The sequence below is a fragment of the Trachypithecus francoisi genome, unplaced genomic scaffold (genome assembly GCF_009764315.1).
Source record: "Trachypithecus francoisi isolate TF-2019V2 unplaced genomic scaffold, Tfra_2.0 Lachesis_group0, whole genome shotgun sequence".
In the NCBI taxonomy this organism is placed as follows: Eukaryota; Metazoa; Chordata; class Mammalia; order Primates; family Cercopithecidae; genus Trachypithecus; species Trachypithecus francoisi.
Window position 1 is genome coordinate 191,997,968 of NW_022681453.1, and position 21,780 is coordinate 192,019,747.

At 38.8% G+C, this 21,780-nt stretch overlaps 1 protein-coding gene across 1 annotated transcript in view; it reads right to left on the reverse strand.

Annotated features, from left to right (window-relative positions):
* ATP13A5 (ATPase 13A5) overlaps window positions 1-21,780 on the reverse strand; it is a 115,645-nt gene that overhangs the window by 78,003 nt on the left and 15,862 nt on the right. Inside the window, exons 2-7 of the mRNA XM_033213064.1 lie at window positions 17,160-17,333; window positions 16,268-16,414; window positions 15,361-15,431; window positions 15,175-15,255; window positions 6,273-6,342; window positions 2,870-3,004 (exon numbers count right to left, since the gene is read on the reverse strand). Coding sequence (XP_033068955.1) covers window positions 2,870-3,004; window positions 6,273-6,342; window positions 15,175-15,255; window positions 15,361-15,431; window positions 16,268-16,414; window positions 17,160-17,333 — 678 coding nt within the window. The remainder of the gene's footprint in view (window positions 1-2,869; window positions 3,005-6,272; window positions 6,343-15,174; window positions 15,256-15,360; window positions 15,432-16,267; window positions 16,415-17,159; window positions 17,334-21,780) is intronic.

Genomic DNA, 21,780 nt, shown 5'->3' on the forward strand with positions numbered 1-21,780 from the left:
CCTGATTTTCATTAGGTCCCCTTTAGTTTCTTCTGTCCCTGTTCTGCAGTACCAGGATCAGGTTCCAAGATGAATTTGCATATTGTTATTATTCAGCATCTGTTACTGTGTGTCCTTGTGCTTGCTGTGGCTGGATTTCCTCTAGAGATGAGTAATGAGGGTATTAACTCAGGTGCCTCTTGAGTTTGGCTCTGTCATAACTGAAGGCAAAGCACTGTGGGCCAGATACTCCCAGTGCTATTTCTAGCAGCCACCCGTGGAGCTCAGCAATACAGTATGCACATACAGTTCAATGTAAATACAGTTGAGTACCAAGGTTTGCACTCATGCCTGCACCAAACTTGTTAGAAAGGGACTGAAGCAGGAGGGTTTCTTGGCTTAGGAAAGGTAAGCTTTCTTTGTGTAGCATAATTTGGGGCCACGATGGATGCAGAAAAACATCTTATTCTACTCCTGCAAACACTTGCTCTCTTACAATTTTCCAAAGCCTGTGTTCGTTTACCTAAGTCTTTAATTCAGCGAAATAATGAACTTCAGTGTAGCTCAACAGAATGATATGGAGATAGCAATAGATGTTCCTTCTTTCAATCCTGCCAAAGCCCTTCCCCAAATCCTACTGCTGCAGGGAAATTCATGAGTCACTTTGAGATTGTGCTCAATGGGACAGTGTGTAGTACTTGACTTGGAATCAGAAAACCTGGGGCTAAGGTCTATGGCCACTGTTACTGGGTGAGTGTGAACAAGTCCCTTCACCTCCTGGATTACCCCCGTCCCTCCCTTTCAGGTAGCAGGAGGCTATAAAAATCATGTGTGTTTTATTTCATAATTTGCCATGTCCCATACAAACACATACATTATGAATATGGGTACCTACTGTAAACTGTAAAGTGCTAAACAGATGTTGATGAATGAGTACTTGTGATTTAAATTGCAAATATACGGTTTCAGGAAACTGGCTCATTTTGTGGAGTGTTACAAGGTGCTTTACAGGTTGGGTTAGGTAACCCTTTTATTAATAAATACTGGCTGCTAATGAGATTAGTTTGTGTCCTCTAATTCCTTTTCTGTTTTTTAAAGAAATCCTTTGCAATACTGCCACCAAGTCTAAAGTTCTCGTATTAGCCACTGTTTTGAACAAAGGAATGTAGAGATTTTGCTAAGATGCAGAACCTGAATGTTCAAATTCCAGGAAGGATTTTTAAATAAGCAAATTACAAGTATTAGAAAACAGGTATTACCTAACTTTGGAAGGGGAGATCTTATAAGCAAAACAATAAACCATAAAGGAAAAGAGAAATATATTTGACTCTACGTAAATTTTCATCCATAGCTAAAGTCAAAGTCTAGAGAAATAGACTAAAAAGTAAAACTTTTTCACATATATGATGAATATAAAGAGGCCCTTAATATAAAATGAAAATGCAAAACACTGTTAGACAAAAAAAGTATCTAGTCTCACCAGCAATCAGGAAAATGTACATTAAAACATCAATGAGACCTAGTTTTTAAATATGTTAGATTTAAAAAATTTTAAATATCAATATAACTCCAGAAACTGATGAATCTGGGGGAAATAGTCTTGTATGTTTCTGATTTAAAAAATTCTTTCATTTGTGGAAAATAATATAGCAGCATCTATTAAAATTCAAAATATACATATGCCTTGATTCAGAAACCTGGCTTTTGGTTGCTATGCTAAAAAAATGCAAACACTAATATGTAAGAACATGCCCATACTGTAGTAGTGACTTTTAATTCAACACTATTTGTGGTGGCAAACGATTGAGGGGAAATTACTTTCAACAAGTAACAGAATAGTGAAATAAATTATGATTATCATGAAATAGTATAGTATTATTTTAAAAACATGAATTATAGTTATTTACTTGGTGAATTGCCATTATATATAAAGTGAAAAATGAAAGTTCCAGATTAATGCATAGTAAGATCCTATTTTAATTTTAAAAATGAATAAAGACATAAATCTCCATATAAGCTGGTATCTATATGTATGTGCACTTCATAGAGTAAAATGAGTGAAAAATATGATGATGGCATTAATAAATAAATACATACATCTGGAATCTTGGTGTTTGAATTTATCCTTCAGTGGGTTCCCTTGTAACAATCATCGTTAAGCTTTTAGAATGCATAGCAATCATTAGTTATAAAACTTTTAGAAAGGAAGATTCCAACCCTGGATTTTTTGATTTAATAAAATTAGTCAGAAGCTCAAAAATGTCAGGGAATTCTCTTACTGGAACACTGTCTTACTGAGTATAGAATCAAACCTAATTTTTTCTACAACCCATCCCCTAACTCCCACACAGGAATTTCTGTATTTCTTTTGGATTTCCTTAAAGATATATTCAAATATCAAATGAAGACATAGGCATTTATAAAGGACTTCTAAGAGGGAGACTGAAATTTTTCAAAGACAATTAAATAGGCAAGCTATAGAACAAATACAATATTTAAGTCCGGGGAAATATATGGAAATGTTCTAAGGGTATAATGTCCTGATTAATGCCCACAGTTGAGATGCTGCCCCTTCATCCTCCTAAAACTATGACTGGCATCTTTCATCCATCACAGCATTCTTTCCCACCATACTCAAATACAGCCTTAGAGTCCTTCTAAACAAAGCATTCAATGAAGGCTTCAGATGATAATCGGAGTTTGCAAAGACATGTAATTCTCCCTGGTAGTCCCAAAGTCCTCCTTCTGTGATCCCACATTTGGTAAGCCCTCAGTTTTTGTTTTATGACTTATGGTTGACAAAGCACTGCTGGCTCTCAGTAAAAACACCGTGGGCTTTACTGCTTTAGCTAGAAGCTAAATAGAATCCAGCTGTGATTTCAGGGCTTACCTGTCGCAAATCATACACGCTTAAGACAATGGAGATAACTGTCAAAATGATGATGGCCACAGAGTACTCTATGTAACCTTGAGACAGCCACAAAGTTAGGGTGAAGGCTTGGAACACATAGAATGGATTTAAAACCTGCGGGTACAAAAATGGCATTTGGGTCACTTGCATGAACCTTAGTAGTAATCAAGAAGACGTCATTTCATTATCTAATTTTTTCTCATTTTTTTTTACAACATGCACAAACCTCTAATATAAATATTAGAATTCACTTATATCTCTATTGATCTCTATATTAGAATTCACTTAGATCTCTATTGATTTGGTTTGAGAAAATATCAGACACATAGAATGTGATATGGTGGAAGCAAAATTATTTTATGCATTCAGAGCCATGCCCACAAATTGATCATTCTTATTCATTTTGAATTTCAAAAATATTTTACCAATAACAAAATTTAACAATTCACCTTCTTAAACAGATTTCCTCATAATGGGGGAGGTACGTGATTCAGTCTCTTTTAAAAATGTACTTCCATTTGGAACAGTTTAATTGCAGTTTTATTTTTCACATAATCACATGCTGCAGATTTAGTCAAGTTGTGTAATGAAAATGAAAGATTCTACTTTTCTTTTCAGGTCATTTAAAAATAGCATCTTTCATGTCACAGGTCTTAGCAAGGTCACATGAGAGTCAGTCAAGTCCTTCTCTTAAACAAGGAGGAAGACTGGAGAGAAATGTCTTCTCGAAGGCTGCAGGGCAAATCATGAGCAGAAAGTATTACCAACCTGAAAGCCGGTCAGTCATACATGTATATTTTTGGTCTCATGAGAATACCTTCAACTTTTCTTGTTCCCTCAATTTTTCCCATTTGGGTCCTGCTAACTCATGCTAATAATGAGAGCAGAGAGGGCAAACCTGAGAAGCCAGCGAAAAGTCACAGGATATACAAGCAGAAAGTGGATTGAAGAGCCCATCAGAGCAAAGCAAGGATTATTTTTCTGAGAAACTGTTTTTTCTAATCATTGTGAATTAGATGAAATATTGGTTAAAACCAGTGCTAATCTCCCTTACCTCTGTTTTCTATAATTTCCTTATGTACTAAATACAATTCTAATTTAGTCTTAAAAGTGAACTGACACATGGTAAATAAGTTAGTACGTTGTATTTTTTTTTTTTTTTTTTTTTTTTTTTGAGGCAGAGTCTCGCTCTGTCGCCCAGGCTGGAGTGCAGTGGCGTGACCTCGGCTCACTGCAAGCTCCGCCTCCCGGGTTCACGCCATTCTCCTGCCTCAGCCTCCCGAGTAGCTGGGACTACAGGCGCCCGCCACCTCGCCCGGCTAGTTTTTTGTATTTTTAGTAGAGACGGGGTTTCACCATGTTAGCCAGGATGGTCTCGATCTCCTGACCTCGTGATCCGCCCGTCTCGGCCTCCCAAAGTGCTGGGATTACAGGCTTGAGCCACCGTGCCCGGCCAGTACGTCGTATCTTAAGGGTTGGATATATTTTGTCCATTAAAAAAGATTTTGTTCCTTAATATTTCTTATTATTTCAATTCCCACTGCTTTACTTACAAATTACAGCTTTTTTGTTTGCTTATTATAAAGTGCTTTAATTGTAGGTTATGTACAAATGATAATATGACCTTGAAGTTAAACAAATCCAGTAGAAAACTGGTGAAATACTTGTTACAGAAGAAACAACACTATCCTAATTAATTCGGCTCTCTATTTAATATTCTTTTGAAACCAAATGTAAAGAAATAGTTGTACTCTTTTTCTTTCTACTAAAGGGCTAGTAAATAGGTGCCAGAAAATACTAGCACTCCTTTCAAAACAGAACACATTGACCCCTGGAGAATATTTGGCAATTTGAAAATGTACTTGAGGTTTAAAAAGCTGCCTACTTTTTGATAGTTAGGGAAGCTATACATATGTTAAGGCAGGATGTATATGGGAAATCTTTGTAAGTTCCACCAAATTTTGCTGTGAACTGAAAACTAGTCTAAAAAATAAAGCTAAAAAAAAGCAACCTGTTTTCTGCTCCAGACACAGAATGGTAAATAATTTTTTAATATTAAAAAGATATGTCCATGCTCCAAAACAAAATGGCCATCTTTATGGGTTAGAAATAGACTGGAAACATGTAGCATTGAGTGGGGACTCACATCATCAGATTCATGGGTTCCAGACAAAGACTAGACAGCAAAATCTAGGAGCTCCTTTCTCAGAGGAATAGAGACAGAACGTGTTCCTCAGGTGGCAGAGGATAGAAATGAGGCTTATGGTGGAAAACGAGGGTAGCCATGGGCTTCCTGTTCCAGAATAGAGGTTGAACAAAGTCATAACCAAGGAGGGCTTTCCACCCAAGGGTGGAATGAGAGAGAAGAGAACCCATGGTACAACTGTGAACTGGGCCAGGCCTCAAGCTGGCTAAGGACATGCATGTGACAAATCCCTGAAAGACAAGTGCCCAAACCTTCAAGGACCACATAGGGGCCAACTGGAGGCAAACAAAGCCATCAAAGAAGCACAGAAAGCACAGAGAGAAAGAGACAAATTGATGGGGAAAGTGTCCCACTTAAGGTAAGCGTTAAAAAAAAAAATCCAAGTACACAAGGAAAATATTGCTAAAAATAAAAACAAAAATAAAACACTAACAAAGGGAGAACTTACTCTCAAGAAAATGAAAATAATAAAGCCAGTTGAAAAAGACCAAAAGAATACATTTCAAATCTTCAAAAATTATAGAAATAATAACATTGCCTCATGCTGTGGACTGAACATTTGTGTCCCCCCTATATTCATAGGTTGAAGCCCTAACTTCCAATGTGATGGTATTGGGAGGTGGGTCCCTTGGGAGGTAATTAGGTTTAGATGCGGTCATGAAGGTAGAGGTTCCGCGATGGAATTAGTGTCCTGGTAAGAAGAGGAAGAGACCAGAGCTCTCTCTCCACCATGTGAAGACACAAAGAACGCAATACTCTGCAGGCCCAGAAATGGGTCCTCACCAGGAACTGAATATGCAGGCACCTTGATCTTGGACTTCCCAGCCTCTAAAACTGTGGGAAAATCAATGTTTGTTGTTTAAACCACCCAGTGCATGACATTTTGTTATAGCAACCCAGTGGACTAACCACGCCCCCTACCACCACCACCACCGCCGCCACCCAAACTTCAGAGAGCAAAAAAAACAAACAGGAGATTATGAAGCAGGAATCTGTCTCACACTGGAAAGGAATTTTAAAGTACACCTGAGTTTAAAATAAGCAGTAACAAAAAGAAGTTGCATGAAACAAGACATCATTGACATCAAAGTATTTATGTGTTCCTTCTAGGAAGTAAGAAGTAAGGGGCAGAAATGTATGTTTTCAAAAAAAGAAAAAAGAAAAAAAACCAGTTACCTGTTTAACAAGCAGCTTCCATATGGGTTGGATTTCCACCTCAATGGTGTTAGGCCCACACACTAACCTTCTGTAGGAGATTGGTCATCCATTAGTGTCATAGCTACAAGTTCAGTGATAAGTGACTACAGGCCGAACTAAACAGAAGTCATTTTTCTACTCTTTGGAGATTTTGTGACTTTGATTTAAAAAATAACATGCAAGTTCTTTTGAAACCTAATTCTAAACTACTATTTTTGAAATGAAAGTCAGTGCATGATGGACAGAGTTGTAGTCCTCGATACAAATATATCTTAAGTGTAGTACAACTCAAAAACAAAAGTTGGAAAGACACTTTCATTTTGAGTTACTTTTAAAATAATTTTATTATATACTAAAAGCAGCGGAAAAGACACAGCTATGCAGATGTTCCTAGACTTGTCAGGCGTTCTAGATTGCCCTTGATGTTAGAAGTCATATCTATCTGACTTTGGTACCTCCAGCACCTAGGACAGGTCCTTAGTATATGAACTGAATGAATACATAAGTGAATGAGCAAATGAACTGGAAGATATGGCCTTCATGGCTAACACTTGGTAAATGTGTACATTATACACAAGGTGTAATACATATGTGCATTACAACAGGAATGCATATTTCTATAGTATTTCACCATTAACAAAGTTTTTACAAAAGATTCATTTGATCCTCACAATAGTCCAAAGGAAAGGGCTAATATCCCTATTTTGCCAATGGAAAAAATTACTCAGTGTGGCATGTAGCCAAAAGTGCACACATCTAGTATTAATCACGACAATGTAACTTTTTTTTTTTTTTTGAGATGGAGTTTCACTCTTGTTGCCCAGGCTGGAGTGCAATGGCACGATCTCAGTTCATTGCAACCTCTGCCTCCCAGGTTCAAGCAGTTTTCCTGCCTCAGCCTCATGAGTAGCTGGGATTACAGGCATGCACCATCACATCCAGCTAATTCTGTATTTTGAGTACAGACAGGGTTTCTCCCTGTTGGTCAGGCTTGTCTTGAACTCCTAACCTCAGGTGATCTACCCGCCTCAGCCTCCCAAAGTGCTGGGATTACAGGCATAAGCCACCACACCCGGCCTACAATGTAACTTTTAAACAGAGTTGACAGTGTCAGAAACTGCACTTAGCCTTTTATATGCATTAACTCCTTCAATCATCACATTATTCCCATGAGATTTCATATTAGCACCTATTGTAACAAAAACTCAAGTTCAGATAAAGCAAGAAACTTTTCCAGGATCACAAAGCCAGAAAGAGGTAGGCTTTGTAGCATGGTCTATGACTCCACTTCACAAATCTGCCTCAGAAAGGATCAATGGGGAGAATCTACCTGAGAGATCTTCAGTCTCACTGAGGTATAACAGAGAGCTGAGCCCAAGTTTATCTAACTTTTTAGCCATATTTTTTCCAAGTACAATTGTAGTTTGCAAAGTACACAGAGGACTCAAACCAAGGGTTCTAACTCCATGCCATGAAAACACTGAGGTTGAAGGATGTTGGCAATCAGAGAGGGCAAACAGCCCATCATGCTCTTTGACTTCTTAAGTCCCTACACCTCACACGGAAAGAGCCCGTAACTCAAACCCTTTCAGTACTCAGGACTCTTTTACACAATCCGGGGCAATGATCTGGTGTTAAGCAAAGTGTCAGAACTTAGGACCCCAAAGTTGGTCCTCCCTTCCCTCTCCCTCTCTCTACTTTGCATGCCCTTCCCACATTCTTCAGTTCACAAATGTCTACTCAGCCTCTGAGAGCCAGATCTGACAATCAAGCCTCATGGTTGAGAAATGTGGGATCAGATAGACCTGGATTTGAATCCAGCTGAGACTTTGTGCTTGCTGTTCCCTCCACTTGGAACTAATTCCCCCAACTTTGTATGGCTTACTTGCTCAGTCCCTGAATGAAACAAGGCTATTCCCTTGTGAATGAATTTCATTCTTTCTCTGTTCCAATAGCACCTCCTTACTGGGCTTTCCCTAGCAATGCTACTTAAAATACTACCCTGACTCTCAATTCAGATTCTCTTCATCTCCTCATCCCGCCATGTTTCATTCTAGTGCATATAATTACCTGAAATTACATGTTATGTTTTACATATTAGTAAGTGTGCAAAAAAACCAGACTGTATCCTCCACTATAGTGTACGCTTCCAGAGGACATCGATACATTCCGAATGCCTGAAACAGAGCCTATTATATGTTGAATGAATGAATTGACGAATTGACGGCTGAATGAGGGATCAGCCTCACTCTGCTCATCTGTAAAAGGGGTTTTATAAAACATACCTAATAAAACTGCTATCAAGCTGAATGTGTGGCACACACCTGTAGTTCCAGCTATTTGGGAGGCTGAGGCAGGACTGCTTGACCTCAGGAGTTTGAGACCAGCCTGGGCAACAAAGGGAGACCCTAATTAAAAAAAAAAATCCTGCCAGTAGCATATGAGAAAAAGACATAAAGCATTTAGTTCTCAATAAATGGCAGCTATCTTTGAAGTCTTACTGCCTCTAGCACAATTAACTCTATTTTTCTCCCTTCCAACAACCTTTCTTTACTTAGCAACAGCACCTACATCATTAAATTATAATGTATATTTACATGTATTTTCCCTCAAGTTTCCTAGAGTCCCTTTAAAGGCAGAAACAGATTTTTTTTTCTTTTTCTTCTTCGTCTTCTTCTTTTTTTTTTTTTGAGACAGTGTATTGCTCTGTCACCCAGGCTGGAGTGCATTGGCACAGTCTAGGCTCACTTCAACTTCCGCCTCCCAGTTTCAAGCAATTTTCCTGCCTCAGCCTCCTGAGTAGCTGGGGTTACAGGCCCACACCACCATATCTGGCTAATTTTTGTATTTTTAGTAGAGACAGGTTTTCACCATGTTGGCCAGGCTGGTCTCAAACCCCTGACCTCGTGATCCACCTGACTCAGTTTCCCAAAATGCTGGGATTACAGGCATGAGCCACCATGCCCAGCCCAGAAACAGAGATTTTTAAATCCTGTCTAAAACTCTAACATCTAGAGGCACAGTGTCTGATCTAGAGGCTATTCCCTAAATATTAGAATTAATAAATGAGGTTCAAGGCAGTGCACGGGGTATGGAAAGCAGTTTAGAAAGCAAGCCTAGCGTCTGATGCTCTTTGGCTCTCCAAGTTTGGCAATATTGCCATTAAGAGAGAAGAGATCCCATGAGGATGGGGATCCAGCTGATCAATATCTGCCTGTAGATCATCCTCTTTATGGCTCATCTGAGCCATATTGAAATCACAGCCTGGCATGCCCCTTGCTGCTTTCTCTCTTCTACTGCTTCTTGCCAAAAAATATTGTGTGTTTAGAGATCATGCACCCATCTCATTTTCAGCACAAGCCAAGCAGAATGTTCAGGGATGTTGACCAATGGCTGAGCCACAGGAAGAAATATAAGATTCGAAGCTAGTTCACATGAGGAAAGGCCTAAGAAACAAGGGAGCTGACATTCGGACCAGCTGGCAGGGAAAATTGTTCCCAGAATGTTCCCAGTGGCTTCACAGAACCACCTAAGCCAAATAAAACTCAGCAGACCTGCCTCATAGTTCTAACTCTCCATTAGAAGAAGAGTTAGAAGAGTTTCTTCGGAGGTAGATGGTCCCTCTCCAGAAGTTGAACAATTTCTCAGCAGGAAACCTGTGGAGGGGATTTCTGCAGGGACCGTGGGCTAAACTTGAGGAATCATTGAGGTTTCCTCCAACCCTGAGAGAACAGTCAATCTGTTAGAATTTATTTCTGAGAAAACAAAATGCAGATGACTAGGAGGACTTTCTCTTGGAGGAGGTCCATGTCCCTTTTCATTTGTTATGCATTCATTCATTCGTTCAATTAACTTGCCAAGTAATTTTTTTTTTTTTTGAGACAGAGTCTCGCTCTGTTGCCCAGGCTGGAGTGCAGTGGCCGGATCTCAGCTCACTGCAAGCTCTGCCTCCTGGGTTCACACCATTCTCCTGCCTCAGCCTCCCCAGTAGCTGGGACTACAGGTGCCCGCCACGTCGCCTGGCCAGTTTTTTGTATTTTTAGTAGAGACTGGGTTTCACTGGGTTAGCCAAGATGGTCTCGATCTCCTGACCTCATGATCTGCCCGTCTGGGCCTCCCAAAGTGCTGGGATTACAGGCTTGAGCCACCGCGCCCAGCCAAGTAATAGTTAATAATGTGTTGTGTGGTAGCCACTTTAGGCTCTAGGTGGTAAAGACTGAGGGAGTCCTCAAAGAGGAAGGAAGGGCATGTTAGAATTATGATGGGGCTTTGTCAAACTGCACCTGTGTTTTGCTCACTGCTTCCATTCTGATAAGTTTCCAACAGGGTCTGCAGCAGGCAGGGATGTCCATAGTTTTCTACACAGACAATGTCAAGCCGGGAGATTCTGGCATAACCCACTTCCAGGAACTTAGGAATTTTTAGGAAGCAGACATGAGGAGGCTGAGAAAGTTCCCATGTGATTCTGTTAGAGAGTTCCTGACTTCCCTAACACTCTCGTTTTATAAAGGGAGGAAGACCTGAGCTATTCACAGATGCATAGGACATGGCATCCAACTTCTGGGATGTGGATGTGGTTGCATCATACAACAAGAGTGCTGGCCTTAGAGCCCTTCCGTTAAAAACAATAATAAAAACAAGATTGGAATATTTTGAGAAATTGCTTTATGGAAGGAAAACATCTCTATTTCATTACAGCTTGAACCTGCTTGTGTACTTTAAGGAAACACTGATACAGAGACTGTATCTCCATTCTACAAATGACATGAGAGTTATTTTAGTTTTTACATTTGTCCTCATCTGTGACCTGCCCATTTCTTCCATTGCCTAACTGCATGTTTTCAGAGAGCCTCAGGAAAACGTGGGAAGTTGGGCCCTGAGAGGATTTCAAGCCCTCCACGTCAGCTAAGCGAGGTGCTTCCAGTCAGTCTTTCTGGGGAAGTGCCTTGGGCGTTCCCAGGCACGGGGATGCAGAAGGGAATGGACCAGGAGGACATCAGGAGCGGAGATGGGGGTACAAAGAAACCCAGCGCAGGATCCCGCCAGGGAGATTCTGGACTTAGGTTTACGGGTCCCTCTGTAGGGCTTTGCTCTAAATAAGGCATTAGAGTTAAGTGATTTTGTACTTTAAATGGGCCGCGATCCATAGAACCATGGATCTGATAATTCCACTTTATTAAAAAACAAAATGATCTCAGTTCATTTAATTTTTATTAAATACCTTATACATTAAATTTTAAAGAAAGGATATATATATATATGTTATATTTTTAAGTAACTCATTAACTTCTAATTGAATTCTAACAGTTGAGACTATGTTATTGGCCTCCAGAAGAATGAGCAAAGCCCCTTTCCTCGTCTCCAACCACTCCTTCCTTGATCCTTCTGTAAATGCTGATCTCATGGCTGAGTATCTACTACAGGGCTATTTTCTAGAGGTGGTTTCAAAGGGGATAGAGGTCATGGTATACAAGCATGGTTTCTAACTTTTCCTTTCCCCAAGACTGAGCAGTAAGAGAGTAGGGTCTCACAGCAGCCTCTCTCTATCCCTCTCTCTCTCTCACCTTCTTTTTGCTTCTTCTTTCTCTCTCTCCTAACGTTCTGTGTTCTCATGGAACAGTCTCTGTCAGCTTGGAGCTACGCATAAATGATAACCTACCTTCTCTTGCTGTCTGTCACTCAGATTCCTTGCCTCTGGTGCTGACAAGCATGCCTTTTCTCTCAATGCTGTGGTAAACACTGAGAATTAAATTTGGCCTTGCGAATCACTAAACCAACGGGGAGCTCTCTTCCCAGCTTCGCATTCACTGATGCCACCTTGGTGGCTTAAATTGGCCATGGATGGAATATTCCTACCATAGAAACCAGCAACCCCTGTCTATCAAAGCTTTTTTTCTTCCTGAGAGCTAGGTCACCAGCAAGATGATTGGTCTGAACTTAACCCCAAGTGTGTGTGTGTGTGTGTATGTGTCTGTGTGTGGGGCGGGGGGGGGGGTTGGTGCAGGGGGGCTGGGAAAGAGTCCTTCCATTTCTGCTGCCAGGAAGTCATTTTTTCCCTTTTATTTTCTGGAGCCTAAACAAAAGGGACAGAAGCAGGGTGGGTGGGCTGAGTGAAAAAGAAGGTAAAGAGATGCTCAACTGATAAACGATCTTAATAGGAAGACTACTTTTCTAGTTGAGGAATCAGGTAGGTTTTTCATTTTTATTTTTTCCCATATGGGCTCACTTTTGTGATGTAAAAGAATTACCTCGAGTGTCTTTTGACCTGTCTAGGACAGGCACTATGATGGAAGTTTGAGTTCGGTTCATGACAGGTGAAGCTAAGGAACATGGAACTCCTAGGACAGTTTACTTGCTCTCTTCCGGATCCCTTCTCACAATTTCTCTCCAGGGTAAAGTTATTTCTCCTGATGTTTGGATATGCTTTCACTACTGAAAAGTGAGGACTATGTAAATCTACGTTTTCTCTCTTTCCCTGGCTGCTAGGGAGCCCACAGAAAAAGTTTGCATGTAAACTCTGTAGCTTTCCATCATCAGACATTCTTGTGTATCCCCCTTCATTTCTCACTTTATGCACTTGCTTTTTAATGAAAGCAAGCTCAAATTCACTAGGAAATTGGTAAGATATTACTCAACCATCCATCACAATTTTTTAAAGGCCTTGGTCTTACCCTAAAAAATGAAATGAAAAAATCTTCCATATTCTACTTATTCTTTCGCCCCCCAAATAACATAAATATGGACTATAAGTAGATTATCTGCTCCATTCTTCATATTTGGAAAATGATACTCATGTCTTGCTTATTAGATTGTCAAGTTCTATATTGTGTGGATCAGATTTTATTATTATTATTATCATCATTTTTTTGTGTGTGTGACCGAGTCTCACTCTGTTGCCCAGGCTGGAGTGCAGTGGCACGATCTCAGCTCACTGCAACCTCCGCCTCCCAGGTCCAAGCGATTCTCCTGCCTCAGCCTCCTGAGTAGCTGGGACTACAGGCACAGGCCACCAGACCTGGCTAATTTTTGTATTTTTAGTAGAGATGGAGTTTCACCATGTTGGCCAGGCTGGTCTTGAACTCTTGACCTCAGGTCACCTGCCTTGGCCTCCCAAAGTGCTGGGGTTACAGGTGTGAGCCACTGTGCCCAGCCATGGATCAGATTTAAATTTGATTATGTACAATGTTTACTAAAGTTTGGTGCTTGATAAATAAGAAAAAAACATGAGGTAGCTGCACTGACCGGAAGTCGTTCCTGCGGAAGCGGGTACCCAGGCAGAGTATGTCTCCATCTATCATCTAGAATTCTTCAATGTCCTAGATAAATCCTTTAAATGTCTTGTATTTAGTGCTATTAAACCTATATATTTTAATGACTTTAAAAACTGTTTTGTGTGTCAATTTTTTGAGCATTACATCTGAAATCTTACATAATACCACCATTTCTTTTTTTTTTTTTTTTTTTTTTTTTTTTTTGAGACAGAGTCTCGCTCTGTCGCCCAGGCTGGAGTGCAGTGGCCAGATCTCAGCTCACTGCAAGCTCTGCCTCCCGGGTTCACGCTATTCTCCTGCCTCAGCCTCCGGAGTAGCTGGGACTACAGGCGCCCGCCACTACGCCCAGCTAATTTTTTGTATTTTTAGTAGAGACAGGGTTTTGCCATGTTCACCAGGATGGTCTCGATCTCCTGACCTTGTGATCTGCCTGCCTCGGACTCCCAAAGTGCTGGGATTACAGGCGTGAGCCACCATGCCCGACCAATAATACCATTTCTAAGGCATTTTGCAATATTGTCCTAGTCCAGATGTCTGGTTCATTTTTCACAGTGTCTGACAGAGGAAAAACTTATAAACAACAGATTAGTAACTCTTAGACTTGGTGTGTGTGAGAATTATGGGGGTTGCTTGCTAAAAATGCATATCTTCTAAGTACCCCTTGCTCCTACAGAATTATCAGAATTATGAGGGTGGAGCTTAAAACCTATATTTTAAAGTATCAGATTACTTCTTAGCTTGAGAATAGGTGTTTCTGGCTGACTGTAAAGGTTAAGCAGACACTCTCTCTAAAAATGGGTGAGAAATAAAGGTGATTATAAGATTCTGGGGAAGACTTGTAATGATTTCCTTTCAGATTTGCCAGGATTTATCATTTCAAATAATAGCTGAAGAAAGCAGGGACTCTGTATATCTGTGGGTTAATAATAATATAAGCATTTCCTAATTTACGTGCATCTATAGGTACCAATCTCATGATTGTGACACATTTTTGCCTCTCTTTCTCACTAGTCAGTGTCTCTGGGACAATGACTAAACCTTTATTTTTAGATCCTTAGTTCCTTACAAAGTACCTATTTGTTAAAAAATCAATGACTATATTAGCATATTCATTTACTCTAGAAATATCTATTGAGCTCTTACCGAGAATCAGGCACTGTTCTAGATGCTGCAGATATAGTGGTGAATAACACAACTAACTAAGCAAGCAAAAATCCTCATCTCCAGGGCTGTTTCTTCAGAGTAAAATGCAATCATAGTATTGTCTTTCTGTCTCTCCAAGGATTTGGAGGATGACTAAGCTGACATTTAGGGAATGACTCAAGATTTTTTTTAAGAAAGGAAAAATAAAAAGACAACACAAAGATGATTGCTATACAAGCCTGAGATAAAAGATCAAATTGTATATGATTGCACTGTTCTTTTAGTCTTTGTAAAAATAAGTTTGCCTAAGAAGAGAACAATTTAGAATATCTCTGCTGCCAGTACATGAACTTGGACTATATCGAGCTGATGAAGCATTATGCCAACAATGCACTAATGATAACTGATCTGATACTTCATTTTCTGTTGGCAGAGTTTACTCTTAAGGCGTATAGCAAGCATCCTACCTGACCTCTTGCTCTTCACTGGTCAGACCCAGTCCAAATGTCTGATGGATGTCAGAGCAGGAGTTGCTGTCTTCTAGCAACCTAGGAGGTAGTCAGGATAGGAACCACACTTCAGTTCATAGCACTCAACAAATCAGTGTTTTTCCCCTATATCCGGACTTAGGGGTGACAAAACGTTGTACTCACCCAACTTTCTGAAACTGCTTCTCCAGGTTGTTCCAAACATACCTGATTTTCTGCACTTGGATGCATTGCAGCTGGGATGACAAATGTGGTAGAACAGGTGTCACTCATAACATAAAGCTCATCAGGAGAGGGTAGTGATGTTCAATGCAGGATGCAGGTCCCCTTGTGGGTGTCTCTCTTCTTCCCTCCTTCCTTCCTTCCTTCCTTCCTCCCTCCCTCCCTCCCTTCCTCCCTCCCTTCCTCCTCCCTCCCTCCCTCCTTCCTCCCTCCCTTCCTTCCTCCCTCCCTCCCTCCTCACTTCCTTCCTTCCTTCCTCCCTCCCTTCCTCCCTCCCTCCCTCCCTCCCTCACTTCCTTCCTTCCTCCCTCCCTTCCTTCCTTCCTCCCTCCTCCCTTCCTTCCTCCCTCCCTCCCTTCCTTCCTCCCTCCCTTCCTCCCTCCCTCCCTCCTCACTTCCTTCCTTCCTTCCTCCCTCCCTTCCTCTTTCTTCTTTCTTTCTTTCTTTCTTTCTGACAGGGTCTCACTCTGTCACCGGGTTAGCGAGCAGTGGCATGATGACCACCCACTGTAGCCTTGACCTCCCAGGCTCAACCAATCCTCCTGCCTCAACCTCCTGAGTAGCTGGGACTACAGGCATGCACCACCACACTCAGCTAATTTTTTATTCTTATTTTTAATAGAGATGAGGCTTTGCCATGTTTCCCAGTCTGGGCTCAAGGGATCCACCCACATTGGCCTCCCAAAAGTGCTGGGATTACAGACATGAACCACATGCCCAGCCAGTCTCACTTTCTTTGATACCTACCTCTCATTCCCATTCCAGAAGTGTGATATTCGGAATTTTTATTGAATAAACAGTTATGCTTTCTCTGCAAACATGCTAACACTGTACTCTTCAAGTAACTTACTTTTAATTCTGGCTTTATTAAGGCTTGGTTTCTGATAGAATGGCAGTCAGCCACTAGGGATTCTTCCCACTTCTTGCTTACAGGAAACTTCAGTGTGGATAAGTAGAGGCAGAATACCTTCTTCCTTATATATCTTTGAAATTTGTCCTGGAAAAGACAATCCAGTTCGTGAAATTCTCAAGTGTTATTCAACAAGGTGCTCAATCAACCAAATACCTACCAAGTGGTAAATAAGTGGTTTTCAAAGTTTGGTACAAAACTTTGACCCAAATAAGAGCATCAGCTTTATCTCAGAACTTACTAGAAATGCAAATTCTCAGCCCCACTTCAGATCTACTGAATTAAAAACTCTGGGTGGGGTCAGCAGCCGTTGTTTCAATGAGCCCTCCAGATGATTCTGATATGCACTAAAATTTGATAACCACTGTGCTAGAAAATAAAAGGAAAGATAATATTTTTCAGGAAAGCTTTCTATCCAGAAAACAGTTTCTAGCTATATTAAAGTGACATCTAGGTGTTTAACATGTGTAATATCCTCCAAAATATGTATTTTTGAAAAACTGAATGACCATTCGCAGGGTATGGTCTCTAAAAGCTGTAACACTGACAGCCACTGCTCATGTAATGGCTAAGAGCGCTCCCTGTTAGCCTGACGTGGTCGAAATTTCCCCAAGCTGAAGCGGAAGAAATGCTCTTCATTCCTGGGTCAAAATGAGAGATAGCAAATGGATTGCAGAGATAATGTTGCCATCTCCTGTTCTGATCTATGGAAACTCTTTAAATAGAGGAAATCTACCCTCTGAAATACAATACCAGCCGCAGAGTTGTGCCACAGAGGCAATACAGAAGACACAGTCATGGCATTCGAAATAGAAAACAGAAGGGCACGCACTGTTGTCCTCAGCAAAACAGTGTCTGCTTCTCGCAAGGGGCATGGGATGCAGTTGGCCCACACTCTCCACTGGGGTCTCCAGTAGAACACCAGCAGAAGGACCCCACAGGTCAGCACGGATGCAACAAGGCAGAGGGCTTTCCGTACATTGTGGTCCCGGTAACCAAACACCTCCTAGAGAACCAATGTAAAAGATCACTCTATTTTTCTTTTTTTCACATAAACATATTATTTTCTTTCAAGAAACCAAACTTTAGATGAAGGAATATTGCTTGGGAGAGAAGTCTGGTTGTAGGTGGTTAAATCAAGTTGACTGCTTGCAGCTGTCCGCTGATCAAATCAAAAAGGAAGGACTTATTTTACTACCCTGGTATATGGAACTAAAACATTAAATGGAAAGAGTATGGAAGAGGCAGATTTGTTTCTTCTATATATTCATAAGTCACCTCAGATTTGTTGAAAATACTTCATGTTTTGAGGCGGATTTATTTTCTTTAGGCATTAGGTGTTTTAAAAATTGTTAATATCAATTTGTTGTAGGAAGATGATAAAATGATGATAGATGTGATCTACACTCATACATCTAGCTGTATCTATTCAGCTTTGTCTTATAATAACATGATTGAGGACGATTGAAAGTTTGAATAAATGTACTATTTTCTAGAACAGTATGATGATATAACTTAAGGAATTATCTGTGGACAGGAAAGACTTTCAAAAAGCAGCTTATATTTATTTATCCTGGTAGTAATATGCTAAAATATTTGGACTTTTACTAGTAGGTGAGTTGATATTTGTCATAAACTGAATAAAGATTTGAGATTTGATTCTAGAAGGAAAAATTGCCAAACAATAGATTTGCTTATTCGAAGCCAATTTCTAGTTCCCAACTTCAACAGTGACATTTCATAGCATTGTTTTTTAAATTTGAAAAACCAAATTTTCAGTGCATTTTGAAGCCCCTGAGGGATGCTGAATATGAATAATATCTCTATTATCCTATTATTTTAGGTTCTGCTGTTTTTGTGCTTTTTAAAAATATGACTGAACTCTGAATTTTCAGGTCCAGATCACAGGACTATAATGTCGAGAAACTTAGTTTTTACTAAGTGTCTAGAGCACTTTTGATGGGGGAATATCCTGCATTTTATGCAGTTTACATCATGCTATAAAAAATCTCTTAAGATTTTTTCCACTGACCCTCAACATTATCATCCACCTGAGAAAAAAGTTCATTAAGTTCAGTGAGGCAGCCACTCTATTTTGAGATTATTCAAATAAGGTTTAAATTAGAAATATGCATTCACTCTGCTGTTAAGCATGTTTTCAATTGGTTCTCCTCTTTCTCTTTCCATTCTCCGATTCTATCAACCTACTTTAGTTTTATTTGTGAATTATAGTTTTATTAGGACCAAATAAAACGTATATGCCACTTTACATATTATGTCATAAATATACATTCTTTTACCAAGAGTTATTTACAGGGGCTTACTGCCAAAGTCAAAGTGTGTGCAAAAATAGAAGCAGAGCAATTTGGAATTTTAGTCTAGCTTGTAGATGAAATGAGCTCATTCATAAATAACTTGCTCTTTTTCTGTTTATTTATATGCAGTAATGGCAATGAAAATCATAATTCTGGTACCCCTTCAGTTCTTTTCTATACAACGTTTTTAAATTAAAAAACAAACTCACAGTGCTAGCAAGACTGCAATGAAAGCACCACCCCTATATAGTGCCAATAGCCTTGTGAACTGGAATAATTTTTAGGAAAAGTAAGGTAGCAAATTTTATCAAGAATTGTAAAGATATTTCTACTCTTTGAATCAGTAATTCTTCCTTTGAAAATATGCCCTAATGAAATAACATCTAAATGAGAAAGTTTTGCATATACAATGTTCAGTGCAGCATTATCTGTAATAGCAAAATCACTGGGAAAACCAAATGATAGCTACTGGTTCAGTAAGTTGTGAAACATCAAACCAATGGACTATGGTAGAGCCCTTAACAAAATATATAATGCTAATGTAGAAACCTGGGGCATACTGTGATATAGTGTAAAATGGAGACAAGAACAAAGAACAAGCAGAATAAATGGAAAACAAGTAGCAACATTATGAAATTTAACCTAACTATATTAGTAAATACATTAAATGCATATGGCCTTAATACTAGGATTAAAAGCAAAGATTATTAGACTAGATAATAAAAGACCTATTGTATGCTATTTACAAGAGACACATTTTAAACATAAAGAAGTGGATACGTTAAAAAGGAAAAGGGGAAAATATACCATGCGAAAAGTAGAAGAAAGCTGATATTGCTGTATTACTATCATACAAATTATATTTATTTAAGGATAGTTAAGGAAAAAATACTATGAGAGAAAAGGAAGGATATTTCATAAGCTAAAAGATCAATTCAACAGGAGAACACAACAATCCCAAATTTTTGCACTCTAAAAAACATAGTTTTAAAATGTATAAAGCAAAACTGATAGAATTTAAATCTACTCTCATCATTGGAGATTTTAGCGCAACCCCCTCTCAACAACCAACAGAATAAGCAGACAAAACATTCAGCAGGAATACAGCAAGTCTGAACAACTCCACTAGCTACATTGATCTAATTGGCAAATACAGAAAATTACAGCCAACAACCGCAGAATTCAAATATTTTTCAAGTACACATAAAATACCTACATTGATCATATTCTCAGACATAAAGTATGATGACATTATAATTAAACTAGAAATTAAAAACAGAATAACTTAAAAATTCCCAAATATTTGGAAAGTAAACAGCATATTTTGAAATAACACATGTAAGTCAAATAAAAAATTACAATAAACATTATGAAATCTTTTGAACTGAATGAAAATGAAAATTGAGAAATAAAAATTCATGGAATGGAATTAAGACAATTCTTACAGAGAAATTTACAGCTTTAGATGCATATCTTAGTAAAGAAAAAAAGTCTGAAATCAATAAACTAAGCTTCCAACTCAAGAAGTTATAGAAAAAAAGCAAATTAAACCCCAAAAAGTAAGGAAAAAATTATAAAGATGAGTGCAGAAATAAGACAGAAAGTAGAAATACAACACAATACAACACAATAGAGAAAAACAGCAAAGCCAAATGGGTACCCTGAAAAGATTAATAACATTGATAAACTCATCAATAAATACAAATATTTTATATTTATTACAGAAAATTAATGTGCATTTTAAAAGCTCCCTTGTGGTTCCTTTGAAATATTTATGATAGAAATGATACTATTATTTTACAAACCTCTTTATAAGGAGAAGAGATGAAAATTCCCCCAGTTTGTTTTATGAAGCTATAGCATGCTCAGACACCAAACTCTGATAAATATGTGGCAAGCAAGGAAAATTACAGGCTAAGCCCTGTCATGAACATAGATAAAATAATTCTAAAATAGATTATCTAACTAAATCAGTGATATATTAAAAGTTTAGTCCATCACTACCAAATAATATTGTCCTAGAAATGCAAGGATTTAAAAATCAATCAGTGTACTTTGCCATTCCACGTACTTTAATACTCAGAAGGAAACTCAGAAGGCCATCTCAATAGACAGAGAAAAAGACTTATACAGTTCTACACCAATACATGATTTAAAAAATTCTCAACGAATTAAAAATAGTTGACAACATCTTTAAGAAACATCATGTGTAATGACAAAATATTGAATATTTTCCCACTGCCACAACCAAAATGAGATTGTCAATCATCACTACTCATATTTATCAGTATAGTATTGGTAGTCTTAACCAGTACAATGCAAGAAACAAAAGAAAAGAAAGAAAGAGAGAAAGAGAGGAAAGGAGGAAGGGAGGAAGGGAAAGGAAAGGAAAGGAAATAACAATTGAAAACAAAAACTAAACTCTATGTGCAGATAACGTGGCTATATACATAAAAATATCCAAAAGAATATACAAAGTATAAGAGTTAATAAGTGAATTTATTCAGATTGTTAAACACTAGGTCAATATAGGAAAACCAATTGTATTTGTATACATTAGTAACAAACAATTTGAAAATTAACTAAATACCACTTATAATACCTTCAAAGAAAGAAATCAATTACCTTATAATAATTCTAACAAAGCTGTACAAGACATCTAAACTGAAAAGTGCATATGATCACCAAGAGAAAGTAAAGACCTAAATAAATGAAGAGCTGTATTAAGTTTGGGGATTAGCCATTAGTAATCCAATTTAAAATCTCTTCAGACTTTTGTGTGTGTGTGGTAACTGACAACTTGATTCTAAAATTGGAATGGAAATGCAAAGGATGTAGGATAGTCAAGACAATTTTTGAAACGAATAAATGTGGAAGAATTACGGCACCAGAAGTGAAGGCTTACCACAGTGCCACAGTAATTAAGAAAAATGAGGTATACACACAAGTATAAACAAAAACAGCAACAAAACAAAGCCCAAAAAGAGACTCAAACAGATTTCTTCACTTGCAAGAAAGGAGCCACTGCAATCTGTGGGGGAAAGGGTGATTTGCTCAACAAATAGTGCCAGAGCAGAACGAACATTGCTGGAAAATAAATGAGTACAACACCCCCGCCCCACTGATTTATACCATATA